This window comes from Auxenochlorella protothecoides (assembly GCF_000733215.1).
Source record: "Auxenochlorella protothecoides strain 0710 unplaced genomic scaffold scaffold87, whole genome shotgun sequence".
NCBI lineage: Eukaryota > Viridiplantae > Chlorophyta > Trebouxiophyceae > Chlorellales > Chlorellaceae > Auxenochlorella > Auxenochlorella protothecoides.
In genome coordinates, this window is record NW_011934441.1 from 150,888 (window position 1) to 177,571 (window position 26,684).

General features: G+C 64.3%; 9 protein-coding genes across 9 annotated transcripts in view; 4 read left to right on the forward strand and 5 right to left on the reverse strand.

The window, feature by feature from the left end:
* F751_6384 (Nucleolar protein 56) overlaps positions 1 to 552 on the forward strand; it is a gene marked incomplete at both ends in the record, with an annotated part of 3,352 nt that extends 2,800 nt beyond the window's left edge. Inside the window, one exon of the mRNA XM_011403359.1 lies at positions 192 to 552. Within this exon, the coding sequence (XP_011401661.1) occupies positions 192 to 552 (361 nt within the window). The remainder of the gene's footprint in view (positions 1 to 191) is intronic.
* Positions 553 to 4,735: 4,183 nt separating this feature from the next.
* On the reverse strand, positions 4,736 to 10,710 carry F751_6385 (Cullin-1; the record flags this gene model as incomplete). The annotated part of the gene is made up of 19 exons (XM_011403360.1): positions 4,736 to 4,792; positions 4,937 to 5,149; positions 5,346 to 5,536; positions 5,787 to 5,886; positions 6,023 to 6,124; positions 6,318 to 6,458; positions 6,660 to 6,750; positions 6,982 to 7,055; positions 7,196 to 7,249; positions 7,428 to 7,487; positions 7,662 to 7,825; positions 8,014 to 8,079; positions 8,230 to 8,326; positions 8,557 to 8,643; positions 8,827 to 8,937; positions 9,245 to 9,471; positions 9,765 to 9,982; positions 10,146 to 10,212; positions 10,653 to 10,710. 19 exons carry the CDS (start codon positions 10,708 to 10,710, stop codon positions 4,736 to 4,738), a joined length of 2,178 nt encoding a protein of 725 aa, XP_011401662.1.
* Positions 10,711 to 11,483: 773 nt separating this feature from the next.
* F751_6386 (L-idonate 5-dehydrogenase) lies at positions 11,484 to 13,757 on the reverse strand (the record flags this gene model as incomplete). The annotated part of the gene is made up of 8 exons (XM_011403361.1): positions 11,484 to 11,642; positions 11,868 to 12,002; positions 12,194 to 12,420; positions 12,615 to 12,774; positions 12,957 to 13,029; positions 13,184 to 13,335; positions 13,474 to 13,553; positions 13,679 to 13,757. 8 exons carry the CDS (start codon positions 13,755 to 13,757, stop codon positions 11,484 to 11,486), a joined length of 1,065 nt encoding a protein of 354 aa, XP_011401663.1.
* A 646-nt stretch (positions 13,758 to 14,403) lies between these two features.
* F751_6387 (60S ribosomal protein L35-2) lies at positions 14,404 to 15,526 on the forward strand (the record flags this gene model as incomplete). Its single annotated transcript, XM_011403362.1, has 5 exons — positions 14,404 to 14,482; positions 14,683 to 14,738; positions 14,849 to 14,928; positions 15,106 to 15,262; positions 15,452 to 15,526. 5 exons carry the CDS (start codon positions 14,404 to 14,406, stop codon positions 15,524 to 15,526), a joined length of 447 nt encoding a protein of 148 aa, XP_011401664.1.
* A 299-nt stretch (positions 15,527 to 15,825) lies between these two features.
* F751_6388 (hypothetical protein) lies at positions 15,826 to 16,224 on the reverse strand (the record flags this gene model as incomplete). The annotated part of the gene is made up of 2 exons (XM_011403363.1): positions 15,826 to 15,906; positions 16,018 to 16,224. The coding sequence occupies 2 exons, from the start codon at positions 16,222 to 16,224 to the stop codon at positions 15,826 to 15,828; spliced, it is 288 nt and encodes a 95-aa protein (XP_011401665.1).
* A 1,450-nt stretch (positions 16,225 to 17,674) lies between these two features.
* F751_6389 (Cleavage and polyadenylation specificity factor subunit 1) lies at positions 17,675 to 20,262 on the forward strand (the record flags this gene model as incomplete). Its single annotated transcript, XM_011403364.1, has 7 exons — positions 17,675 to 17,800; positions 18,059 to 18,310; positions 18,407 to 18,460; positions 18,752 to 18,925; positions 19,135 to 19,612; positions 19,774 to 19,890; positions 20,096 to 20,262. The coding sequence occupies 7 exons, from the start codon at positions 17,675 to 17,677 to the stop codon at positions 20,260 to 20,262; spliced, it is 1,368 nt and encodes a 455-aa protein (XP_011401666.1).
* A 166-nt stretch (positions 20,263 to 20,428) lies between these two features.
* F751_6390 (putative cleavage and polyadenylation specificity factor subunit 1) lies at positions 20,429 to 24,669 on the forward strand (the record flags this gene model as incomplete). Its single annotated transcript, XM_011403365.1, has 12 exons — positions 20,429 to 20,483; positions 20,672 to 21,099; positions 21,163 to 21,300; positions 21,479 to 21,650; positions 21,866 to 22,006; positions 22,188 to 22,348; positions 22,451 to 22,567; positions 22,806 to 23,050; positions 23,301 to 23,464; positions 23,683 to 23,849; positions 23,906 to 24,084; positions 24,249 to 24,669. The coding sequence occupies 12 exons, from the start codon at positions 20,429 to 20,431 to the stop codon at positions 24,667 to 24,669; spliced, it is 2,388 nt and encodes a 795-aa protein (XP_011401667.1).
* Positions 24,670 to 25,019: 350 nt separating this feature from the next.
* On the reverse strand, positions 25,020 to 25,841 carry F751_6391 (hypothetical protein; the record flags this gene model as incomplete). Its single annotated transcript, XM_011403366.1, has 1 exon — positions 25,020 to 25,841. The coding sequence occupies one exon, from the start codon at positions 25,839 to 25,841 to the stop codon at positions 25,020 to 25,022; it is 822 nt and encodes a 273-aa protein (XP_011401668.1).
* A 186-nt stretch (positions 25,842 to 26,027) lies between these two features.
* Positions 26,028 to 26,384, reverse strand: F751_6392 (Squamosa promoter-binding-like protein 9; the record flags this gene model as incomplete). The annotated part of the gene is made up of 2 exons (XM_011403367.1): positions 26,028 to 26,243; positions 26,331 to 26,384. 2 exons carry the CDS (start codon positions 26,382 to 26,384, stop codon positions 26,028 to 26,030), a joined length of 270 nt encoding a protein of 89 aa, XP_011401669.1.
* Positions 26,385 to 26,684: the final 300 nt, after the last annotated feature.

Genomic DNA, 26,684 nt, shown 5'->3' on the forward strand with positions numbered 1-26,684 from the left:
GGGCGCCTGGGGTGCCCGTGGAGGAAGGGTTTTTAAAACTGTGTTGCACATGCAGACACGTATTAAGCAGTGGTCCTCTAGTCGTGATTGAAGTTATGTACATGAATGTGGGAAGCTGGCAAGTCAAGCACCTGCGCAGACCAACCTCTCATCATGCCTCCACCCGCTCCGCCTTTCCATTTTAACCACAGTCGGTACCTGGCCAACAAGTGCTCCATTGCCTCGCGCATCGACTGCTTCCTGGACCAGTCGACCGACGCGTTTGGGGCCAAGATGAAGGAGCAGGTGGAGGAGAGGCTGCGTTTCTACGAAGAGGGTGTGGCCCCCCGCAAGAACCTGGCCTGCATGAAGGAGGTGATCAGTGGGCTGGCCGGCGGCGAGGAGGAGATCGTGCTGGACGCGCCGGTGACGGAGAAGAAGAAGGCCAAGAAGGCCAAGGCGCTAGCCGAGGAGGAGGAGGGGTCCAAGAAGAAGAAGAAGAGGAGCGCCGAGGAGGAGGCCCCGGTCACGGAAGAGAAGACCAAGAAGAAGAAGAAGAAGGCCAGCGCATGATGCAGCGCTCCCCCCCCCCCACTTCTTGCTCCTCCGCTCCCCCGTCGTCTTGCTGTACCCTCTTCTGCTGCTCCAACCAGTCTTCCCATTTGACACTGACAGTCCCTGCCTCTGCCTGGCATGGCATGGCTGGCGTGCTGCTCCAACGCCCCAGGCACCCCATGTAAGGATGCTGTATAGCAGAGATTGGTGTGAAGGCCGCTCCCCAGCCATTTGCCTGCAGAGAATCGTGCGCCCTGACCCAGATCGTTCCGGTAATTTGGCGAGGGCGCCAGAGCGCGAGACAACCCGTGCGCGAATTTGGAGAGTATTGATCTTCGCGATCAGTGGAGAAGCTCTTCATCCCTTCATCAATAACCAAAAGCCTTGCATCTCATTGTTGCATTGCCTCCGCGTCCCGGGAGGGTCCTCCACCCGTTTGAGGGTCGGCTGTCATGAACAGACTGAACAAGTTCTTGGCATCCCCGGCCCAGGACAGGGCGGGACCCCGGGTCGATGCATTGATCCACCGGGCAACTGAGAGCTCCTTCCCTGGAGATCGAAAAGAGGCGGTGGCGGAGCTCAAGGACCTCATCTCCCAGGACGCTGCTGCCCGCACAGCCCTGGGCTCCTTCGGCTTCCCCCCCTTGCTGACACTGACGGGGGAGGACCTGGAGCTGGACCGCTCCATCACAGAGTGCCTGGCCATCGCTGTGTTTGCTGAGGATGGGGAGGTGAGGGCCGACTTGTGTTCGGCGAGGGAGTGACGGCCAGCAGGACGAGGATGGCATCTTTGCTGGGGCACATTCCACTGGGTGTGGACCGAACCACCGTACTCCCCCTACACACATGGCCTCTTGCCCCAAATGCGCAGAGTGGAGCCGTGGATGGGCAGCAGCTGGCCCGGACCCCCGGGGCACTCCCTTTCTTCCTCCGCAACCTGCTGCCGGAGACGGACTTTTACATCAAGTACCACAGCCTGCAGGCGCTGAGGGGTCTGGTGGCTGCGTGCCCCTCCCTCGTCCAAGAGGTACCCGATGCCGGGTGGTTACCGCTGCGGGGTTGTACTGACCAGTGAAGACTGGGCTGTCCCTCTGTAGCGGATGGGTGATCTGCCCCATCCTGGTAGCGGCCGGCCACCTTGCGCTGCATGCACGCCGTGGCATGCAGCGTGTGTGAATCCAGGATTCCACACCCTCCTCACAATTTGTACCCCCCCCCTCTCACCCCTCAGGCCGTCCAGGGCGAGCCGCTGGCGGTGGGTGCGTTGCTGGATGTGCTGAGCGGGGGCCACGAAGTGCTGAGGAACGAGGTCTTGCTCCTCCTTTCCTGCCTGCTCCCAGGCGCCCCGGAGCTGGCCAAGCTTGTCGTGTTCGAGGGCGGGTTCGACCGCCTCCTCGACATCGCCAGGTGGGCCTGGGCCGTGGGGATGCATGGCTGTGCCACCACAGGGGTCTGGCGCCCGGCCACCCAGACACCCGACCCGCCCCCCCCCCCCCTCCAAATCCCCAGGGAGGAGGGCCTGGGCGCGCCGGGTGCCCCTGCCAGCCTGGTGGCCGCCGACTGCCTGGACCTGGGCGCCGCGCTGGTGCGCGACAATCCCGCCACGCTGCGCATGCTGTGGGGGACGGGGCACCTCTCCCCCCTGCTGGGCCTGCTCCCGGGCGACGCCGCCGACCCCATCCTCCCGGCCCTCCTGCGCCTGGTGGCGGCCGCCGCCGGGCCCAGCCAGGCCGTTTCCCGCCAAGGCTCGGGGCCGGGGGGCGGCGCGGAGACGCGGCAGCACGTCCTGGCCGCGGCGCTGGCCGCGGGCTGGCTGCCCAGGCTCCTGGCCCTCGGCCTGGGCAGCTGCCTGGGGACAGAGCCGGCGCATGACCAGCAGCAGGCCGAGGTGGGGCCTGAGGTTTGGTATTTCCTGTGTCTGCAGGGCCAAGGTGTTCTCTGCATGGAAACTCATAATGAAGAACTCAGGATGCCCTGCTGGCATTCGATGGGTGTATAGGGAGCAGCCTGCCCTCACGATCGATCGATGACCCAGCCTTGCCTCCATCCCCTGCCCACAACGCTCCCTCCCACAGGCCCTCCTCACGCTGTCGTGCCTGCTGCACGACGCGCCGGCCACGCGCGACGCTTTCCTGGCGACGACCCAGCCCGCAGTCGCCAGCGCCCTGCGCCTCCCCCCCGCCACCACCGCCCCCGGCCTGCTGCTGACGGCCGCTCTCAGCGGGAAACTGGGCCCCCGCGCAGCGGCCGGGGCGGACCGCGTGCTGGAGGCCTGCGCGCTGGACCCCGGCGCGACGCTGGCCCTGCCCGCGGACGGCGAGGGGCTGCGGCTGGGCGAGTGCCTGCGCCTGGCCCCGCGCGACTGCGAGGGCGCGGGGGTGGACGCCGAGGCGACGCGCGTGGCGCTGGGCGCGGCGCGCACCGCCGCTGCGCTGGCGCACGCGCTCCTGCGCGCCGGCGCGGCGGAGCGCGCGACCCTGCTCCTGCGCGCGCCGCGGCTGATGGACGAGGTGGCGGCCTCGCTGGCGGCCGCCACGGCCGCCGCGTCCGCGCAGGCGCGCGACTCGCCCCGCGCCTTTGCCGCGCAGGCCGTGCTGGCGGGCGGGCTGCGCGCGGTGCTGGCCTGGACCGCCGGCTGCCCGGCGGCGGCCGGCGCCTTCCTGGCCGCCGCGGCGCGCGCGCCCTTCCTCATGGGCGCGGTGGGCGGGCGCGGTGCGGCGGGCGACGCGCTGTGCCGCGGCCTGGCCGCGCTCGTGCTCGGCGTCTGCGCGCTGGACGGCCGCGCCTGCGCGGAGGCCGGCGCACAGCAGACCGCCGCTCGCCTCGCCGACGTCGTGCGTGGGGCGGCCATGGGCGAGGGCGCGTACCGCGGCCTGACGCAGGCGCTGGCGCGCCACGCCAGCGTGCGCTGCGCCTCGCTGGACCGGCTCACCGCGCGCGACGAGGAAAGCGGGGCGGAGGTCCTGGTCCTCACGCCGCGCTGGGGCGCGGCGCTGGCCGACTGCGCCGCGCGCGTGGAGGCCGGGCTGTTCGGTGCGGCGCCTGCCGGTGACGGGGCGTGGGCGGGCGGGTACCAGGGCCAGAGCCTGGAGGCGGCGCCGCCTGTGTCGACATCAGCCGACCCCGCGCCGGCCCGGGACCCGCCACATGCTGCAAGCACTGCCTCTGGAGATTCCAACGGTCGAGACATTGCGCCACCCCCGGCCCTGCGCCCTTTGCCTGCGATCGGCGCGTCCAGTCCTGCGCTGTGGAACGCAGGGCAGGGAGCGTCATCACCATCATCCGGTCCCCTTCCAACCCACCCTGGACCTCAAGCGACCTTGCAGCCGCCTGCTCAGCCCCCTCAACCCACCACCGACTCGCCCGCCACGCTGGCGGACCTGGCGGAGGCCCGGGCCGCGCTGCAGGACGCCCTGGCAGAGGCGGCGGGCCTGCGCACGTCCCTGCAGGCCTCCCGCGACGAGGCCGACGCGCTGCGCGCCTCGCTGAGTCGGCTGGAGGGGGAGATGGAGGGCCTGTCCTCGGCCTACTCATCCCTGGACAGCCACGCCGCAGAGCTGCAGGCCGAGCTGGCCCGCCTGCGCAAGCGGGAGCGACACGGCGCGGCGTCGGAGGGAGGCGGCCCATCTGAAGGGCTTGGCGCGGCTCCACCTCCAGAGGACGACGAGCTCACCGACCTCCTGGTGTGCCTGGGCCAGGAGGAAGCCAAGGTGCGCATGTGGATGCCGGGAGGGGGGTGGGTTTCCGTGGCTCGAGTGACTGCGCTCTTCGACGCGGCCGCAGCACTGGGACTCGCCCAGCGCTGCATGGCGAGCTGGCCCGCGGGTGCTCTCGCGCCTTAACCCTCCTCGCGATCCCACTCTGTAACCCAGGTGGCTGTCCTCTGTGCCCGACTGGAGGAGCTGGGTGTGGACTCCCTGGCCCTGCTGGAGGCCGCAGCGCCCCCACTCGAGCTTCCCCCCGACCTGACGTGACCCCCATTGCTTCTTGTCATATGCTATACTGCAGCGCATTTTCCAGCAGGGAAAGGGTAGGGGGGGGGAAGGGGGTGCATTCGCTGCATATGCATGGGGGAGGGACGAGTGGATGGAAGGGCAGGGGCCTCAGCCCCCCTGTTGGTGTGCCGTGCCCTCGGCACAGCTCCTCCAGGTCCTCCAGCCTGAGTGGTCAAGAGGTTCCGATTCAGACCGCCCAGCATGCCTCACGCCACATACTTGTACATGGCAGTGTCTTTCTCATCCCGCTCGAGGAACTCGCGCTGCGGCAAGGTATTTTGTGCGAGATGGCATGTTCAAGAATTGGCTTCAGTGAAGGCGCTCGGGTCCAAGGCACAGCGGCATCGATGACGCACAGAACAGGCTTTTGCAGGAGGCCACATGCACACACACTCTGCCACACCCACCTCGATCAGCGACTCAATCTGCTTCTTTACCAGCTTGACATCTGCTGCAAACATCTTCTGGGTCTGGCCCACCACCTCGACCAGCAGCTCCTGGTGCTTCATCACCCTCCGGCTCTTCATGATGCGCACGATGGTGGCTTGGATGATGTGCACCCGGTCCTTGCCCACGTCCTCCTTCACCTTGCGCCGGTCCTCCAGCGGCGGCAGGGCCACCTGTGGAGGATCAGGGTGTGGGCAAGGATGCGTGCAATTGAGGCGTCGGGGCCGGGGCGAGGGGGCGGCCCAGGGTAGATTGCACATGCATGCGGGATGGGACACGTCCCATTCCCGAACCCTCGGTGCTGAGCACTGGCCCCCCCCTACAAATCACAGCACGCCCAGCGCCTCCCCGAGTAACCCACCGACTCACCCTGATACGCCGCATCCGATCCTTGAAACCCGCGTTGTAGGCAAAGGTGTCTGTGCTGTTGATCGTCCGGCCCATCGGCTCCTTGCTCAGCAGCTTGTGCTTGGCAAAGACAAGCGAGGCCAGCGTCCGCTCAAGGTCGTCAGAATCTATGTTGGTGGCCTCCTGGATCTCAACGTACTTGAGCGACGTCGCTGCAGGCAGCTCGGGAAAAGAGGAGTGTGCAGGATACCTAGTGTCGTGCTGGCGAGACAGGGCCATTGGGGCGAATTCCCGCCCCGCCTGGCTGTGTCAGCATACGCACGCACATCACAGAGTCTTGGACCCCTCCCGAAAGCAAGCGCTCAGCAGCTCGCCATGCCAACTTTCCTTCCTGCTCAAACAACATCCAGTGCCTATCCCATTCAGAATGTGCCCCCCCCAGACAATGCACGCTCCACTCACCGTCATTGAACAGGGCAAGGATGGTCGCCTGGGTGGGTGTCACCACCAGCTCATACGTCTTGTCATACGTCGCGCGGACCAGGACGTTGCCATGGGTGTGCTGCATGCAGGGATGGGTGGCAAGAGGAGTAAAGGGCATGGGCCACCAGGCACAGGGCTGGCTTTCAGCATCAAGTGCAGACCTTACGAGCACCATACTGAATGGCCAGTCGGCCACCACCTCAACAGGCCCTCACATGCCACGTCAGGCGCCGGGAGCCATTGTTGATGGCCTCGTGGAACTGGGTGAACTGGTTCATGGCCATCAGCATCTCCTCAGGCAGGGTGGGCTCGATTTTCTGAGAAGGGGTTTGAGAGGGAGTCCGGGCCGTGAGCACCAAGCGACTCTTGCCCCTCGGTTGCATTTGAGAATGCAGAGCGAGGTGATACCTCAATTGTTCCAACCATGGAGGGATGAGTCCCTTGTCGCGTCCACGAGCCCTGCAGCTTGCTGTTCCACCCCACTAGGACCCGTCCCCCTCGACCCCACACCTTGAAGGTCGGCCAGAAGCCAACAGTCAGGACGGTGGCGTTCAGTTCGACGGGCAGAGTGACGCCCCTCTTCTTCTGCCACCTCACAAACTCCTCCATCTTGTCCTTGGCGTGCGCGAGGTCGTGCACCATGCCCTCCATCTGAACGCATGGAAGATGCGGAGGGGCAGCACCTTGAGATGTGTGCGGAAAGAGGAGAGACACAGAACGGCAGCCTCCCATGCTGGGACATGCAGCAAGTTCAGGAGGCGTGCACCTAATAACGCGCCGACAGGCCGTGACGCCCGCGCTGCATCCTCGCTTGTCTGCGTCCCGTCCTTCCCCCACACAGCCTCTTCGCACCCTGGAAGTGAACTGGGTCCCACACTGCTGCTTCAGGCGGATCAGCACCCCCTTTTCGAGCTCCTCGGACGCCATGTGGGTTCCCAGTAGCCTGCAAGGGTACAGGGTAGGTGTGGCGGGATGATGTTGATACAACTATGCAGACACACGGGGGGTGTGCACCTGGTGTACCCTACATTCACCCCTTGCTGCCACCAGTCTCCCAGTGCAGCATTGCGAAATGGGATGAACATGGAGGCTGGGCCACCCTATTATTGAGCCGGCATCGAAGCCTGGCTTCCATGCAACGCCTCCTCCGCAGAACCCCTGGCTCCGCGCGCACCGCTTGCTGAGCTTGGTCCTGTAGAACTCGGCAAAGAGGTCCTTGTCAGAGACATACGCCAGTAGCTTGACGACCTGGCAGGGGAAGGAGGAGAGGGAAGGGCGTCAGTGCAATTGCCAGGGAGGCCAGTCACATTCAGTGAGGTACTGCCAGCCTCTGCGACATCCACACGCGGCCAAGCATCCACGAGGCTGCGCCGTCAACCCACACTCACTCTGTCCAGCAGACTCTCCACCTCGTCATCAGTCAGCTTCTCGGAGGTCGACCCCTGGTGCAAGGGGGGAAGTGAGTCGCACTTGAGAGCCTACTTCCACAGTGTCGCAATGCAGTGCCCAGCGCCCCCTTCCCGAAATTCTCTGTCCATCGGATTGGCAATGAAATGGATACAGCGGAGCAACATGGCTCTACAGAAGTGCACCCAGGCTGCAGCCGCGCATGGCGCCCACCTTGCGGAGCAGGGAATCGCAGAAGGATGCCATGGCTTCGGCGACCGTGGCCCTCCCAATCTGCACGCGGCATGCTCCATGGTATGTGAGGGGCTGGTTGATGCTGCTCCACCCGAGGCTTCAGCAATGTGGAGTGCCTGCTGCCTGATGAGCCATCCCTGGCACCAGCCCTGGCACCAGCCGGTCCCAGGAATCTGTGCCCAGCCAGCCACGCCCCACTCCACAATAAGGCACCTGCTTGTTGCAAAACGTCTCAAACGCCTCCTTCAAGGCCTTGTGGAAGAGCGATGCACTGCCAAAGTATGATACCACGTAGTCAGAGTAGGTGTCATGAAGGTCTATCGCGACGCGGATGAACTGGTGCTCTGGCGCGGCGGCGCCGTCCTTGCCAGCTTTGCCTGGGCAGGGGACAGGAAGCGGGGGGCGCAGGGGTCTGGCATGGCTGCGTACACGTGCATGGTTTTCGAGATCTTCGTGAGCAACGCTTGTAGGACAGGGGAAGAACGTCTCCTGTCCAGGCTGCTGACGCCCACGCACCGCACTTGGTCCCAGGACTGCGAGGTACCTCGAGTTCACCCCCACCCACCTGCATCCTTTTCCTTGGCCTGCTTGGACACAGCTGCCTCTGTTGCCGCTCGCACATGCGACATGCCTGGGAAGGGGGGGTGTGATGGGTGTGAGGCTCAGGGCTCGCCCTAGCCACGTCAGACACCCTGCAGGAGCTGTCCGGCCGGTGGCGCCTTGTCCTCCATCAATCCTGCTGGTATGGTTGGCCGCTTCAGTAGAACAGCCCCGCGCCTACCTTCAGATTCCACGAAATCTTTGAAAATCGCGGCCATGGGCTCCAGGCCCTTGGGGATGCGACCAAAGAGCCGGAACATGCGAGCCAGGTCCTCCTTCTGTGGAGGACAGTGCGGGAAGTTCAGGGAGTGGTGATTTTTGGGACCTGGGGTGAGATCATACGCTGGGGACATGGGCCATACTCCTGGTTGGCTGCGATCAACAGGGCGCTGCTCTTGGCAAAACGCCTCCCAGCACATGATCCTCAGCCTTCTGTGATACATCCACTGGTTGCCTTCGAGGCCTGCAGAGCTGGCAAGCAGACCATCAAACCTCCCACGGATTCTACCTTGCCATCGCGCAACAGGGCAGCACAGCCAGATCCTTCCTTCTCCAGGAGGCTCAAGCTGTGCTCCTTGAGCAGCTCTGTCTCCGTCTATGGCGGGGGGGGGTGGGGGTACAGGAGGATGTGGCATACGTTCATTGCTGCAAGTCTGACCAGGGCCACAACGGAGCCTCACAGCCAGTGCCATGGGTCTCAACACGACGCCAGGCATGCTGCATGCCAATCCGTACGGGAGCATGCCAGCCTGGCCTCGGCACTTCTTCAGCTACTCACGGTGCTGAGGAGCTTGGTGCGGGTGGAGACGTGGAGGTAGGCATCCACCCTGTTCTCTTCCGCCTTCAGGCACGCCTCTGCCATCGAAAGGAACTCGGGCGTGGAATATGTCTGTGCGGGCGGGCAGGGAAGAAGTGGGAGGTTGAACGTATCACCGCCAGGGACGCAAACCAGGGGTCGGTAATCCCATGCAGGCATGTGCAGCAGAGCCAGCTATCACCATCCGTGCAGCTGTTACATTCTGGAACCCACGGAATGGCCAATGCTGTGTAGGAACAGCATGCAGCTGCCAAGGTGGACGGCTGAGCCCCCAGGCAAGCCGCGATGTGCCGGCGAGGCAGTAGGAAAAGCTGCGTCTCCCACCCATCACCCTCAGTGCAAGGGATGCGCTCCCCCATCACGCCCGCCTGCCCCTCACCTCCAGCCACCCGGCGCTCTTCCTCTTGTAGTACTTGGCGGTGGTCTGCAGCAGTGCCGCCTCAAAGTCTTTCTCGTAGGCATCCAGCAGCCCCATGCCCACCTCCTGGTAGGTGGCCAGGCTGTTCTTCAGCAGGGGGCAGTCCACGGCCTCGCCGTCTCGCTCCCGCTCCACCAGCTCCAGGATGGCGTCCGTCACGCGGCTCTTAATCACTTCGTGCACCACCTCTGCGCCAGGATGGAGCGGGACGGGAGCAGCTCAGGCACTGCACTCGAGACCTGGCAAGGCTGCACACCCCTCCTTGGGCCTCCTTGGCCACCAGCATCATGCACAGCATCAGATTTCCATGAGCCTTTCAGCACCAGATTCACCCCGTCCGTTCCAATCACGCTCCTCGCACTTGCACAGACCATTGATTGAGCAATTCACTTCTGTCACCAGGCTGCTGTTCCCCCGCAGGCATGCACTGTTGAGCAAGAGACCATGGCCCAGCTCTCCCGAACCCAATCCTCAGGCTCACCTTTCCAGACGAGGAGACCCACTTCGTTCATGGAATTCAGATTGTGCCGCTGGACATAGTATCTGTCCAAGTAGGAAAAAATGCGGGACATCCAGCGGACCATGAGCGTGTGGTTCTGCCACCGCCTGCACAGTGTTCGCAGCAGGCTCACGCCCTTGAGGTCCTTGAGGGAGGGAACCACGCACTCTTCAATGTAGTTTTGCAGGGACGTGCGATACCTGTGAGGGTAGAGCTTGGGGGAGGCCCTGGATTAATGCGGCTGGGCCAAAGTAAGCCATCCGGAGCAGAGCTTAGATGCATGCTCTCAGCCGCAATGCTCGAAATCTATGCACCCTCTCAAAGCCCTGTCAGAGCCGCTCAGAGTAGGAGGGTGTGCAGTACCTTGCATAGAGCTGCTCGGAGTGATCATATGGGAGCTTCTGGGTGCACATGTTGTATATGTTGGTGTCTGTGAGAGCGAGAGGAGCGGTGGCGTCTTGCGAAAGCGCTTGTGAGGAGTGCCACAGACCCAGCAGACCCCCCTCCAGTGAGTCGGGCACACAGGCTGCGGCAGCAAGGGAGTCTGGACTGTTTGCTCCATGTTGGCTTCCATCAACTCAGCACCACTCACAAAGCTGCATGTACTCCTGGGCGGTGAATGCCTGCGCGTGTTGCTCTACATTCTTAGATCGGCTGTTCAAATGCACAGGTATATGTCTACAAATGGCAGCGTGGCGTGCAAGCCAGGGACCTCGCCGATATGTCTCCCTCACGTGCCCTTACCTCTGTCTTTTCGCCCTCCAACACCCGCTTCAGCTTGGTGATACCGCCCTGAAAACATGCAAAATCAATACGAATGAACGCAGGAAAGAGATGAAGGAGCTGTGCCCCAACTTCGCCGCACCATACCCACCTCCATCATTGCCCAGCCCTCCTCCAGCTTGATAGGTCCGTCAGGTTTGCCCATGGCTGCTCCTCCTCGCCAAGCAACCAGGACGATATCCGATCGACGAGTCGCTGATTGAGCAACGGGATAAACGCAATGACTTTGTCGGGGCGGTCACCGTCGCCGGGCGAACACGAGGTCTGTCTGAGATCGCTTGCCTCTACCACCACGGCAGGGGGTCGCTGTCGGGAGAAGTCTGCTATTGCCTTTGCAGAAAGTCAATTCGCCTACACTCAAAAAGATGCGATTGGGAGTAGCACTGGTAGCTTTTCGTGGGCGAGGCAGGTGGATGAGGCGACCTTAGGCCTCCCGAGACCCCTCCGTTGGGTTCTGGGCGAGTCTGGTGACGGAAGGGCCCTGGCAAGATACTCCTAGGCTGACTCATCCACTGAGACCAGCTGCACCGTGATTTTGAATGGATCTGTACAGACCCCTACTTGGGATAATTTCCTCTCAAATTCTGTCCTTACGAAGTCTTTAAGAGAGCGTGCATACCTTGCTCGTATTTGTTCACCCGGTGTCTTTGTAGACAACAGCTTTGAGACCGCAGTCGAGCTTCAAAAACAGCCAGCTTCTACGCTTTCGGTGGCAGCGTTTCAATGACAGGTAATTGCACACTTGCACGCTTGAACCCATGGGTCATCAGGTGGGAGGAGGGCGTGGCCCCCCCACTTGCATGCACAACATCAAAATCTGTACTCTCTGGACAGACAGCCCCCCCCCCAGAGTTCTGGGTGAGTGCAAGAGCCATAACAGGTGGCAGGTGTGCTCTTCACCGAATTTCACTACAAGCTTTACAAAGAAAACATGACCTTGATGGCTCCTGTTTCTGCAGGCTTTGAAGCCGTTTCGAAGCCTTGCAACACCTCCTTCTCCGTGTAGTCATGCCGGTGGGTGATGAGGGGCTTGACATTGATACGGCCAGACGACAGGAGGCTCAGGCATGTGTCGTACTGCAGTGGACGAGGTTTTTGGGGGATGAGCGGTCACTGATACCGTGGCTTCAATGGCTATGGAATGAGCGCAGGTGACGTCACTGCTCATGGAATGTGCAGGGTGGGCACTTGACTGTCGTGCTGCAGTTCCTCCTCTGACGCAGCAAAGCCTCCCTGTGCCGCTTCAGCAGTACACCTGGCTACAACACCCAACATGAGAAAATCCCATCTCCATCTACTGACCGTGTTTTTGTACCGGAACGATCCCAGGATGTCCACCTCCCTGATCGAGGCCGAGCCGAGGGGCAGCTTCATCTCAACCTGGCCCATGCCCACCAAGACCACCTTGGCCCCTGGGGCGGCGGCCGCCAGCGCGGTCTGTGCTTGAGGCGTGGTGTGCATGCCTGAGTGTCGAGCTCCATCCCCATCGCAGGCAGGCCTCCAAGTGCATGCGCTGCGCGCTCCTGACGAGTGTGTCCTTTATTTGCCCCCCCGCGAATCAGGGACCTGCTCATGCATACCATGCCGTGCCTTCCCGGACTCGAGCCGCCAGACGCCGCCAGACGCACCTGCATGGTAGACTCGAACCCTGCGCAGTCGATGACAATGTCGAAGCCGTCTGGGGCTGCGCTCTCCTTCAGTTTCCGCGCAGCCTCCTCCGGTGTCTCGTCATGCAGGGTGCGCTGGGTCACGCGGGCTCCCAGCTCCCGGGCGAGGTCCAGTGCCTCCTGACGAAGGTCAGTGATGGCCACGCAGTCTGCTCCAAAGGCCGAGGCAGACAGCAGCGCCACGAGGCCTGCGGGAGGGGGGAAGAGTCTTTGCATGCGCTGAGACCAGCGGCGCCGCAGAGCAATGACACAGAGTGAGGTCAGGCAGGTTATGGATGAATGCCACCAGCCCGGACTAGCGCTCCCATGACCATCTTCCTCGGGAGCTGTGCTGGCAGGCCAGGGTCCAGCCAGGCCCCCCCTCGCCCCGCCCCCGGCGCACCTATGGGTCCGGCTCCCAGGATTAGGACCCGCTTTCCGGGGGACACGCCAGACCTCCTGCATGCATGGATGCCCACGCTGAGCGGCTCACACATGGCGCCGTCCTCGTAGTCGAGGTTATCAGGCAGCTTGTAGCAGAGGTAGGCTGGATGGTCGATGAACTGTTCGATGGTGGTGGGAGGGTGCGGCAATGCCGAGGAGGACTCGCTGCGCACGGCGGAGGATCCTGCAGTGCATGCTTTCACGTCGCTCCACCACACCGCTCGAGCAGGGGCATCTGCAGTCCCTGGCGCCCAAACAGCGCGCCGGCGCGCGGCAACAACCTTCTCCCGCATGCCCTCACATTGCACAGGGAGCCATGGTGTGGGGGTGTGGCAAAGAACTTGATGTCTGGGTCGAGGTTATACGACCCACTCCTGCTGGGTCGAAAGGGAGATACGTGTCTGGGCTGCTAGGGACAGTGGACGGCTGCCATTGTTTTTCTCAGGTCTTCATGAAAGGGTTGCCGGCTGACGAATGAGCCCCCAGTGCGCCTGGACCATGCACTGCAAGAAGCCAGCCTGCCTGGACAGTCGATGCTCCCAGCAGGGGATGCCGGGCTCGAGAGCCACTCTGTCCCCGACGTGCAGGGCAGTTACTCCAGGCCCCACGCCCACGACCTGCCCTGCTGACTCGTGCCCGATCACCATGGGCGCCTCTACCACAAAGTGAGCGATCCTGCCCTGCGAGTCGAGATTCAAGGGGTGTACTTTGGCATGGCTGGGGCAGCGCCGAGGCTGGACGACGGCTCGCAGCATGGCCGCCCTGCCTGCAAGCAACAATTTCCTGACAACGACGCACGCCTCCTCCATATCCCTCACATGCTTCCAGAAGTGGACATCGCTCCCGCATATGCCCACGGCCTTGATTTGAATCCTGACTTGTCCAGGGCCAATCTCGTCTGCACAGGGGTGCAGAGGGTGGCCTCTCACGCATTCACATGCCAGGGACGGCATCCTGTGTAAGGTGTCCTTCTATAACGTGAAGTTCTATATAATACACCGATGCGTTCTCAGTCTTTCTCACCCGAGAGTGGCCACTCCTCGTATCTAAGGTCATCTTTTCCATGCAGGACCACCGCATGATTGATTAGGGATGTTGCCATCGACCTCGTCTGGGGGGAAAATGCGACACCCTGGATTCCAAAACCCTCGAGTCTCGGGAAAATATAGCCTGGGGACATGCAAGAGAGGGCGCGTGCGTGCTTGCCCGCGCTAATGAGCTGGACGATCCCAGCCCAGCCGGATCGCCTGGCGATCTAGCTTGTGGGCCCGGTGTGTTTATTGTTGTAACCCTCGATCCAGCCGCAGTGAGGATGTCACTTCTGGCCCAGAATTACGCCGTTATCAAAGGGTTTACTCCAGATCTTCACATCTCGAATCAAATTGTCAAACGCCACCAATGTTTCCTGTGTCTTGCACCGTGGAATTGTATCTGCCGACGTCTGTCCAGTGGCAAGGGGCCCCCCTCCAGAAAGGGCACTTGGATTTGGATGAAAGGCCTTGCATGCACACCAGTTCTGGAAGGGTCCAGGCTCATGTGTCTCTAGTACACATAGACCCCCAGGGCGGTGGACATCTCCTAGCCCAGGGCTGGTTCAGGCAGACTTCAATCATCACGCCATGTCCCACCCTCATTCCAATTGATTCGGCAACTGAAGCTCATCAGAATCGGTGTCACTGTAACTCGAAAATACATCTTTTGAGGACGCCCAGTTTCCGAATATCCCTACACACAGTGTGCTTGCGGCCATGGGGGCACCTTGTGGTAGTCCCGGGTCTGGGTACTACGGCCGCTCCCTGGCGAGTTTGGGCACCACACTCATACACAGTCCGCACGCCGTGACAGGTCCTTTCCAGGTCGTGAGGTGGCTACTTGAATCGACTAGAATGGGTGAGAAGGAGAGGACTGGCGCGAGGCGGGGAAGGTTCGGCGGCCTGGCCAGTCCCCGGGCGGTGTGTTGCCGATATGCGGGTATGCGAGCGCGCCAGGTATCTTCACCGTTCACGCGTTCCTCCCCCTGATTGCAGCCAAGGTCAGGGCACATGAGCTGCGGCCCAAGAGCAAGGCCGAGCTGCTCGGCCAGGTAGGAAGGCGCATGGAGTGTCGGGTGATGCTGCCCTCGACAGAGCAGACGGCGTGCCTTCTCAGCGACAACGATTCCTTAGAAACATTTCCTAATTATCACTCTTGCAGCTCAAGGACCTCAAGCAGGAGCTCGCCGCTCTGCGCGTGGCCAAGGTCACCGGTGGCGCCCCCAACAAGCTGTCCAAGATGTGAGCACTAACTCGTTGGCTGGGGTGTGGCTACCTCGATGGATTTCAGAGGGCAATCCTGACTGGCAGACTGTTCGCGCCTCAGAGGTTCCCAGCCTGCACTTGTGGCCATGTTTGCTGGGAGTTGGTGAGGGATGGGTGCTGACCATTCCCACTGCGCCCCTTCCATCCTTGCAGCAAGGTGGTCAGGAAGTCGGTGGCCCGCGTGCTGACTGTGATCAACCAGAACCAGCGCAATGCCCTGAAGGAGGCCTTTGCCAAGAAGAAGCACATGCCCCTGGACCTGCGTGTCAGGAAGACCCGCGCCATCCGCCGCCGCCTCACCAAGCACCAGGTGGGGCTCCCAGGGTTGAGATAAAACGTACGACTGCGATGCTCGACACGTGCTTGCCGGAGCAGTGAGGTTGGCAGAGTCGCCGCCGAGCGCCTGGCGTCCACGCCGATGGTGAAACTGTCTGCTGGGTGGTCCAAAACAATGCCTGAGGCCCACCCTGATCTGGACACAACCTCTTTTTGTGCACAGGCTGCTGCCAAGACCGAGAAGCAAGCGAAGAAGGACCTTGCTTTCCCCCGGCGGAAGTACGCCGTCAAGGCCTGATCTGGATTCATGGTCTGTAAGAAGTGATGCTCGGCTCTCGCTATGAGGACATGGCGACAGGGTACATGGGCTGCCGGGTGCATGGCAGATTGCTGGTCAAAATACGGTTGCAGCAGGGAGGGTGCCAGCACAGGTGGCAAGCGTGCGACCCATGGCGTGAGGTGTGCGGCACCCCAGGGACAGGGTGCTCAGGTCATATGATGAAAAATGGCTGGCCCATTCCGCGGTGCAGGTCTTCTTAGCCTCGATTCAGACAACACAACTGTGGGTCTGCTCATCCAGCAGCAGCCGTGCCTGCTTCACAGGCCAGCCTCCTCGGGCGTCTGTGTGGTCATGGCATCGACGGCATGTACCGTCTGCTGCATCTCCTCCCAGATGGCCTGTGTTAGGGAGAGGGGAAACGGCCTGATCGTCAAGTCAGCATGCGCATGCCTTCCTGGCCCCTGCCACCGCCCATGCTGATGAGTTTGCGCCAGGCCCCGCCGCAGTACCTTGTACACGAGGCGTTGTCGGGCCACCGCATTCTTGCCGGCAAACGCCGCGGAGACAACATGGATCTCCACATGCCTGCCATCGCCGCCTGCATCCACGATGTCCACCTCCTGGGCTTCCAGCGCCGACTGGATCTTTGATCTCATGCCGGCAATGAGCTCAGACTCGCTGCTGCTGGCGCTGCTGGCGGCCCGCAAGGGGCTCATGACCAGTGGGCGGTGCAGGGTGGACGGCGTTCGCACAATCTGCTGCCGAACCCAGCCAGCACGCGCCATGCGCACGGCTCCCGACATACGCATCATGGCGAACGATGTCATTTTTCTGTGCAACGTAGGTCAGCGTTGGAAATTGTCGGAGGGGATTGTACGAGGAGGTGGCCACTGTGTGGCGCCCACGACCCCATTCTGACTCCAGTCTTACCTGTACCTATGTTGAGATGAAGCACCGAAGTGATGCGGTGCTTAATGAATATATGTATGGTAGTTCATCGATCAGCATCGCTCCTATCAGAGTAAGGGCTGTCATTTGTCGACAGCACACGATTAGCTGCGCGCGCGCTGAGCTGGCTAGGCTGGATCGTGCTTTGTGAAGTGCGCTGCAGTTGAGCATACGCGCAGATTTCGCAACGTATGTATGCATTTGGCCTCAATATGTGAACGATGTCTTCATCTGTGCATTCTCATCGACCTGGGGTGCTGTCGCCTGGCACCGCACGCGTCGGCTCCCCTAGCCTGCACTCCTAAGTCTCAGTGACGGCAAGGAGCTTTTGGAGAAATGCAGGACCCTGATGCGGAGTCTATCGTGGGAATCTTCAACCAGGTAGGACCTGGATGAGAAGCTGGATGGCTTGCAGCTCCTCGTGTGCAAAGTCAAGGACCTACGTGCCCTCCCTGCGCAGGTGCACCCCCCCACTGCCGTCCAGCATTGCGCTGGGATCTGGCTGACGGCACCAGCACAGGAGGGATGCCTACCTGAACTTGTGGTCTCAAAAGGCACCCTGCTGGAGGTATACACTGCCAGGTGACGATGGCAGGACAGCGTCGAGTGATTCTGGACAGATGGAGACGAGGATAGCGCTGCCGTGGGCACTCCGCGATCTGCACAGCCACTCCGGGGTACAGGCAACGCTGCACCCATCTATCCCCACCCTGCAGCTGCGCTGGAGCTGATGTGAAGCTGATGCTCATCGCCTCCCTCACGCTGCCTGGCCTTGTGGAGTCCCTGGCCTGCATCCCGTATCGCTACCGGGGCCGCGGCCGGGACTCCATCCTCCTCAGCTTCAGGCAAGTGCGGAGGGGGTGCAGATGATCAGGGTTACTGAGGATCTTCAGACTTAGGATCAGACTCTCTGATCCAGGTTTGCGAGGGTGGCAAGCCGGTATCTACAGCAAGTCGAATTGAGTGCCTCAGCCCTAACAATGCCCAACCCACCTTCTTCCCCTCGCTCTATCGCGCAGGGAGGCCAAGGCCTCGGTCCTGTGCTGGGATGCGACCTCGGCGGGGCTCGTGACCTCGAGCCTGCACTACTTTGAGGCCGACGAGGCCATGCGGGGCGGCCGCGCCGCCTTCACCCGCGGGCCCCTGGCCGCCGGGGACCCGCTGGGCCGCTGCGGGGCGGTGGTGGTTTACGACAACAAGCTGGCGGTGCTCCCCGCCATGGTGCCCGAGCTGCTGGAGCTGGATGAGGCGGCGGGCCTGGCAGGCGCAGGGAGGGTGCCGGAGGCGGGCACCGTCGGCAACAGCTACGTAGACGATCTGGGCAGCGCCCTGGACATCCAGGAGGTGGGGGTGGGGGGCCTGGCTGTCCTGGCGGCTGGTCTCACGTGGTGGGGTTACTGGGGCGCTGCGCTGTCCAGCCGTGGCGTCGTGTGCTTTATGGGGTCCCTGTACTCCCAGTCATGCGCTGCGCCCCAGGGCGCCTGCGCCTGGGGGCGCAATGGCCGTCGCGGCGATGCGCCTGAGGCTACTCGCACCCCCCCTTCCCCCCCCTCCCCCTCGTTCAACACCCCGACCTGCCTGGTCACTGCTCCCCCGCCCCAGGTCAAGGCAGCCACCTTCCTGCACGGCTACTCCGAGCCCGTGCTGCTGGTGCTGCACGAGCCCCGGCCCAGCTGGTCCGGCGCGCTGCGGGACGGCAGGGACACATGCGTGGCCTCCGCCCTGTCCCTGTCCCTGGCGCGCCGCACCCACGCCTGCATCTGGTCCGCGCCGGGCTTACCCACCGACGCCCGGGGTCTGGCCGCCGTGCCCTCCGGCGGCGCCCTGGTCCTGTGCCGGGATGGGGTGGTGTTCGTGGCGCAGGGCCAGAGCCTGGCCCTGCTGACCAATCCCCGGGGACGGCCCGGCCCCGCGCCCCCGCCCCTCGTCTTCGACCACACGGGGACCCAGCCGCCGGGCAACACGGCCGCCGCCTACGCCCGCGCCCACCTCCAGCCGCACCCGGTGAGGGTGGGGGTTGTGGGACGTGAGCTGCGACGGGGAGCGTGCCGTCAAGCAGGGCATGTTGTGCTTGCCAGCCCGTCGGCCCTGCAAGTCGACAAAGTCATGCATGGGACTGATGCTTGATCATCTGCGATGCTGTCCTCACGTCCACCATGCCCATGATGGCGAGGGCTGGCGATGCTGCCAGGCAACGTGGCAGACCTTGGTCGAGGCCCTGAAACGAGCAGGCTCGGATACGCCACTCTCCCGCCCCCTGCATCCAGCGCGTCATGATCCCACAACTCCTCACAGGCGACGCTCGCAACAATGCTGTCCACCAGCCCGGCCGCACCCGGGCTGGACGTGGAGTGCGACACCGGCGCGCTGGGCTGGCTGACGGCCAGCACTGCATTCCTCAGTGTGAAGACGGGCCAGCTGGTGATGCTGCGACTGGAGCGCACCGGCGGCGCCGTAAACTCCATCACTGTGAGCTGCAGGGGAGGAGGAGGGGGGGGAAATCTGTACAGTCCCCTGAAATCTGAGCTCAGGGCCTGCCTTGGGGTGGATTATTTGGGTGGCACTCCGCTTTGGGACCTGCCGTCAGCCTCTTCTGAATCTTGATTCGACGCGGGTGGAGGCAAAATTGGCAGGCAACTCATGTAATCCCCCTGATCCGCACGGTATTATCTTCACAGATGACGCTGGCCGGCGCCTCTCCGCCAGCCACCTGCCTCGCCTCGGTCGGCCCCTCCCTGCTCTTTCTCGGCTCAGCACTGGGGGATTCCCTCCTGGTGCGCGCAGAGGCAGCTGCTGCCGCAGCCGACGCCCATAGTGTATCAATGGGCGGTCAGGGCGGCGCCCCCTCCCCGCACAGCAACCCGGAGCTGAGCGGGGGCGAGGACGAGGAGCACATTCTTGAGCGGGATGGCGGCGAGGGGCCGGGTGGCGCCGCACAGCCCATGGAGGTGGACGGCCAGTCCGCAGCGCCGGCCTCCGCCGGCGCGCCCGCCTCGGCCGACGACGAGGAGGACGAGGCCATGCGGCTGTATGGGATGTCCCTGGGCCAGGAAGATGGGGCAGGGGCGTCCAGGGCGGCGGAGCCCATGCGCTACGCCCTGTCTGTGCTGGACGCGCTGATAAACGTGGGCCCCATCCATAGCATCACCATGGCAGGTGCGGGACGAGGGGGCCAAGTATGATGGGGCACCCTACTACCAGCGAAGACCTTCTCCATGTCACAGTTGGGAAGAACCTGGTAAAGGCAGTGGGCAGGTGCATGATCCGCAAAACCTGGCACTCCCCCTCGACCTGGGACCCTGCTCACCCATCCTCAGACGTGCCGGGGGAGCGCCCCTTCCTCCTGACGTGCTCCGGCTCTGAGAAGACGGGAGCCCTCTGCATGATGCGCCCCAGTGTCACACCCACCGTCATCACCCGCGTGCCGCTACCAGGTGGAGGAAGGGGGGGCAGGGGGGGGGGGCTGAGCCCCATGTGTGGCGTTCAGGGGGTGGAAGATCCTTCATCTGGCTGCCGCACTGGTAGCCTTGGAGTAGGGCATGCCGGCAGAGGGGCGCAGGCGTCCTCATTTGGGAATGTTGTATGTTCATCCTGGGGTGCTCGTCATTCTGAAAGCCTGCACATGTCCTCCTCTCACAGGCGTCCTTGGCCTGTGGGCCGTGTGGTGTGCCAAGAGCGAGGCGGCAGACGGCAAAGCGCCCGCTTCCGCCCCACAACCCCACCACTCCTACCTCGTCATGAGTTTCAAGGACGGCACCAAGCTGCTGGCCACCGGCGATGAGCTCCGTGAGGCGACGGACGTGTGAGTATCGGAAGGAATGTTCCTGGCCGCAGGGTGGCGTCTTACTCACACTCAAAGTCCGCCCTGCTCCCTTCCTGCGCTGTCATTGCTGCCCAGCCACTCAGCTTGCGCGCCATTTGCTGTGCAGAGTGGAGTTTGCAGTGGACACCAGGACCTTGGCTGCAGGGTCCATGGCCGGCGGACGACTGCTGCTGCAGGTGTTCCCTCAGGGCCTGCGCACCCTACGTAAGTCTGGAGTGAGGTTGTGATGATGGAGATGGGTGTAATGGGAGTAGGACTTGGGGGCCTGCATAGACCTTTGATGGATGGGACTCGACAACCTCTTGGGCCAGCTGAGTCTGGTGGCATGGCGTGAGTACCTTTGCCGACACACCCGTTGCACTCCATCGAGGGCCCAGCACACACCCTCACAGGGGGCACCGAGATGCTGGTTGACCACTGGGCTGCTGACCTGGCGCGCGGCGCGGGCGTCGACCCTGTTGACCCCGGGGTGAGCGTCCTCGCGGCACACATCACTGACACCGCCGCCCTGGTGCGCCTGAGCTGCGGGGCGCTCGCGCTCCTGCGCCTGGACCCCGACTCCCTCGCGCTGGCGCCGGTGCGACTCGGCGCGGCGCAGGGCGGCCGTGATGACCTCAGCCAACCAGACGGCTCAGGACCCCTGACGCTGATCGGCTCCTCTGCAGTGACGGCCGCCTGCCTTGCCAGCCTGCCGGCGGCCGGGTCGACATTGCAGCGGGCCATTGTGGCGCTGTGCCGGGAGGGCGGCGCGCTGGAGGTGTACGATGCCGACACGTGGGAGCTGGTGCTGAGGGAGGAGGACTTTGTCCGCGGCAAGGCGGTGCTGGGGGCCGGCTTGCCACCAAGCTCAAGCTCCAGGGCACCGCCCCATCCCCCCATAAAGGCGACCGAGGTTCTCATCGCAGCGCCCACGAGTCTTGCAGCCTTGCGGCCAGACCTGCGCGACGCGGCGCGGCCCAGCGCCGTCGCGCCCAGCCAGCACCCGTACCTCCTGGCGCTGCTGAGCGACGGGACGCTGCTGGTGAGTGAGGCTGTTGGCGAGGCTGTTGCGGGCCAGAACGGGGTGCCTTATCGGGCGCAATGCGACCCAGCAGCGGACTCCCCCTGCTTGATGGGAACCGGAGCGGGGGCATTTTGGAACCGCTGACGCGCCGGAAGACCGTGTGCAACCCCTCTAACATACACAACCACACCCGCAGGCCTACCGCGCCTTCTGGACAGGGGGCCAGCTGCGGTTCAAGCGGCTGCTCCTGGACGTGCCTCCTTGCCTCCCTCCATGCCCAGGTTTGCCTGACGGCCCACTTCCACCTCGCCTCACCTTCTTCCAGGGCATGGGGGAGGACCTGGCCTGCAGCGGCTTCCTCCTGGCTGGTAAGACCTTGGTCGTACGACAGCTGTGGGCCTCGATCTTGGACCCACCAAGGCTGCGCCATGTGGTCATGGCAGCAGGCGTCCCACCCTCGTATGCGGCCATGATGCAGCACACACCCTGTTCCTGCCCAACTGCTCTAGCCCTTCTGATATTTCCTACCACAAGGCCCCACCACTCATATCCACGTTGCTGCGCACACCCCTGCCTGCTCCAGGTGCCAAGCCCTTGCTGCTGGTGGCTTCCAGGAACACCCTGGTCCCTCACCCCTTTGGCCTGGGCCAGCACCTCCCTCTGGCAGCCTTCACCCCCTTCCACAACGTGAACTGCCCCTTTGGGTTTGTGGCCTCAGCACCAGGTGAGGGGCCGCCTCCCTCCAGGCTGCTTTCCCTGCCATGCTCCTTGGGGTGCGCATGAGCGACGCCAGGTGCCGGGCGACTGGGTGGCCCGCCAGGCGCCCTGCCTCGCATCGCTGCGAGCCTGGGCGGCCGCCAAACCACCGTTTAACCTCTCCCCCCTCGGACCCCCCGAGTTCACAGATGTGGCTCGGAGTCAGGGGGGCCTGCACATTGGGCAGCTCCCTCCGCGAACCCGGCTCGACGGGCCTTGGGCCCGGCAGAAGATCGCGCTGCGTGCCACCCCCCTGCAGGCCACCTTCTACCCTGAGGCCTCCTTGATCGGCCTCCTCGTCTGCCGACACGTGCGCCATGCATGGAGTGGGGTGGCCGGCTGTCCGGCGAGGGTTTGAGGTCGTGCGACCTGACAGCAACGCCTGCCAACCTGTTCCTCCACGCCTGCGCAGGCGCCCTACACCCCTGCGATGCCGGAGGAGGACGGCAGCGAGCCCCATGCTGCCTACTCCTATGCTCTGGCCGACGCAGCCGCCGCTGCTGCTGGCCCAGCAGCGCTCGTGCATGAGGTGAGGCGGGTGGCCGGGGCTGCTTGACGGCATGGCAGCGCACCCGCAGCGCAGGACCTTTCCTGCCAGCACATGGGCAGGTGCGAGGGGTGTCACGGCAGGAGACTCCCCACCTCCTCCGCGCTGCTCCAGGCTGGCATGCGGTGTGCGTCCAGCATGCCGCCTCTCCCGCCCCAAAATAAAGTGCACCCTGGGGGAGACCCCCCCCCCCCCCCCCTTCCCGATCATCCCCGCGCAGGTACGCCTGCTGGAGCCCGGCAGCTGGGATGCGCTGTGGCGGCATGCCCTGCTCCCTGGGGAGCGGGCCCTGGTGATCAGGACGGTGCGCCTGCGCGAAGCCCGCACCGGGGCCACCGTGCCGTTCCTGGCGGTGGGCGCCGGCTTCCTGGCGGGGGAGGACTACCCCTGCGGGGGCCGCGTGCTGCTGTGCGAGATCAGGCGGGGCGCCGGGGGCAGGTGGCAGTCGCGCATGGCCTACGCCAGGTGAGCGCACGTGGGTGGGGATGGGAGGCGCGCCATCGCCGGCCGCGCCCCGCACCGCCCGCGCACCTGAGGCCGCCCCGCGCGGCCGGCGCGGGCAGCCCCTGGGCGCCGGGGGGAGGCATGCGTGGCCGCCACACGGGGCTGCCATGGCCTCCCAGGGGTGAGGCCACGCCGCTGGGGGAACCGGCTCGTGCGAGCGCGGCGTCGGCGCCCGAGCTCGACGAGCCCTGGCCCTGGGCACCCCGCGCAGGGAGTTCAAGGCCGCAGTCTGCGCGCTGGATGTGGTGGAGGGCGGCCTGCTGGTCGCCACGGGTAACCGCCTGGAGCTGTGCCTCCTGCTCTCCTCGGCGGGGAGCGAGGACGCAGCCCCCGGGGCGGAGCCCCGGCCGACGCTGTACAAGCTGCAGCGCTGCGGTGAGGCGTGGGGCGGTCTGGCATGGGCCAGGCGTGATGCGCTGCATGCTGAGGTCCCCAGGATCTTGCCTCGGGACCAGGGAACCGTGGCCCCGTCTGGTGCCCAGGCATGGGTGCTCCACTGGGGGGGGGGGGTCTGCGTTGTTGGTGACGCCCCTCTGGCCCCACAGCCCCCGCCTGTCACCATGCGCACGAACCCCGGCACCCCTCCCGCGCAGCCTTTTACGATGGGCCCGTGCTGATCACCAGCCTGCAAGTCATCAAGAAGTTCATCCTGCTGGCGGACATCCTGCTGGGCCTGTCGTTCCTCACCTACTCCACAGAGGCGAGGGGCGAGGCAGGGGGCCCCCCGGCATGCAGCCCTGCAGGTGCCTGCCGGCGCTTTGTGAGGCACCCGCTCAGCTCACCACCGTCCCCTTGCCTCACCCCTTTCCCCTGCAGACACGGCAGTTCGTGCTGCTCTCCAAGGACGCGGCGCGCGTCCAGCCCGCAGCCACGGCACTGCTGGTCTCGGGCAAGCGCTTGCACCTGGTGATGGCGGGGTTGGACGGCACGCTGCGCATGCTGGGCTACGACCCCACGCACGCCAACAGCTGGAAGGGGCAGCGCCTCGTGCACAGGTGCGCAGGGGTCACAGGATGAGGATCAAAGAGGGGGAGTCCGAGGCGACCGGCCACGTGCTGTGGTGAGGCCGGCGCACCGCGGACGCCATGGCGACTGGCGGCCCCAGACCCGGGCTGCGCGGCCACACTGCAGAGAAACCCGCGCTCTCTCCCACGCCCAGGGCATCGCTGCACACTGGGGAGGTGATGGCCTTCATGGCGCAGGTGGACCTGGCAGCCCTGAGGGCCGGCGCGCTCCCGAGCCCCGCCCCCACCTGGGGGGTGCTGGTGGCCTCGGCCTCCGGCGCGGTGGGCCTTGTGGTGGGCCCATCCTGGGACGGGGCCGACGCGCCCCACTGCCCCCCGGCATCGCTGGCACGGGCCCTGGCATGCGCCGGCCCAGCCCCTGCCGGCCTCAACGCGGTGGCATGGCGCCGGCGTGGCCGGCCGGATGGTGCGACCATGCTGGACTGTGGCCTGCTCGCCACCTGGACTGCGCTGGACCTGGCTGCCAGGGAGAGGGTGGCCTCTGACCTGTGCGTCGACCCCGGCGCGCTGCATGCGAGCCTCGCCGCCCTCCACCAAGCCTGTCGTCTGGACTGAGAAGAGACAACACGAAAAAATGGCACAGTGTTAGCAGAGGGGAGCGCTGCCTTCATGCTGGGAGGAGGAGACAACGGTTTGTCAGAACCAAGTCTGGGAGGGAGCTCAGATTTCTTTGCACTGGGATGGTGGAGACAGACTCCAGGGGTTTGCACATAGCTGAGCGGCGGAAGAGCAAACCCTCTGGCATGGGGGCAAGCGGGGAAGCAAGAATTCCCTTGTGGTGGAACACAACCCGAGTGATTCTGTGCGATTGGTGCACGAGGACGGAGGAAGGGGGGCCACGCCTGGCGGCAAGGTGGCTCTCACAAATCATAGGAAAATGGGGCTGAATCCCTCGAGCAAGCAATTCAACATCCAGCGCCATGGAAAGAGCCGCCATGGTAGGCAGGGGGATCGCGCCTTGCCTCGATCTGCTGTCGCTGGCCCAGGATGCGCAGCAGTCGGAGTACGTTCAGCAGCTGGCGCCGCGTCGCCTTGGGCGGCTCTGGGGCTCCCGGGGGCGACTGCCGCGCCGCCGGGCCGTGCTGGTGAGCCTCCGAGGTGCGCTGCAGCGTGTCTGGGGCATCCAGGCCTGTGTACCTTTCATGGGCATCGGAGAGGGGGCGAGGCTCTCTTGCTTGCTCTCCCGTGCCGTGCTCCGCCTGGGCGTACTCCCGGGAGGGCCGGGCCCACTCGGCAGGGTTCGCCGCAGGGGGCACCATTCCGCTGGTCCCTGGCTCTGGCGCCGTGCTGAGCGCGTAGGGTTGGAAGGCCGACGTCGGCGACCATATGGGACGGGCCACCGGCTGCACAGAGGGCCGCAGCAGGGCATTCCTGTGGCCAGATGTGGGGGGGAAGGTGCGGCCCCAGCATTGTGGGTACTGCTCCTCCGAGGCGCCCAGCTCGGGCTGGGAGTTGAGTCGCCGGTTGCGGTGGCCCCAGCGCAGGATGGGGATGGGGGGGGTGTCGCTGGGGAGGCTGCCGGAGCTCTGCATGGAGAGGCCCAGCATGGCCTCCGTGGCACCGGCGGAGCCGCTCTGGTGCGGCGCGGCGGCGCCGAGGTGGCACGCCCGCTCGCCGGGCTGAGAGACGCGGGCGGGGGAGGAGGGGCCCCGCCTGCTGCTCCGGGCTCCCGCCACATGCAGACCCTCCGTCTGGGAAGCGGGTGAGGAGGGTGGATGGGCGGGCATGAGGGATGAAGCAGGAGCGATGGGTCTCAATCCCCGGGGCAAGCTTAGGGTCTTGCGGGGGGACCCACCCCGAGGCGATGCTTGGGGGAGTGTCAGCCGGCGCATGCGTGCCTGCATGTGTCACCATCATGACGCCACGCTCGGTCTGATGCAGGGCTCACACCGGTTCCTGCGGTCCCCTCCCCGTCACGATGCACTCACAGGGACCACCCCAGGCCACCAACCTGACTTGGATGTGCCTGGCGTGCCATGCGAGTCTTCATCGCTGCTGCGGCCCAGGGCACGATTAGAGATGCTATTGAGAAAGGACTGCCGGCGGCGGCGGCCAGCGTGTCGCAGCAGGCGCTCGCGGCAGCTGCGATGCTCGCCGTCAAAGGCGCTCAGCTCCTGGAAGCGGCCGCACTGTGAGTGGATGGGGGGTACTTTGTTGCTGATTGTGACCATGCGGCAGGGGCGGGGAACAACATCTCCACCCCTCCTCCCATGCACCTGTTGGCAGAAGCGGCTGTCCACGCCTCGGAAAGGGACGGACAGCGACCGCATGTGCACATCGCACACCCTGTATCTCTGCGGGCGGAATGTGGCGGAGGTGCCGTTTGGAGGGGTTCTGGTGCGATGTATTTTTCATAACTGAGGTGGATTGCCAACGACTTACTTTATGGTAGGCACCCAGCAGGCTCAAGTTTGCTTGGCAATCGGTTATTTGACAAGATTGTTGCTTATTTCTCGGTCGGCCACGTCGCACGCGAGGGGGAGGTAGGGGGGTATCCTTACTCGGAGAGCCAGGCGTTTGGGTGGTTGCTACGAGCTCGCCCTCGGCATCACGACCGTCCTGAGGTGCTC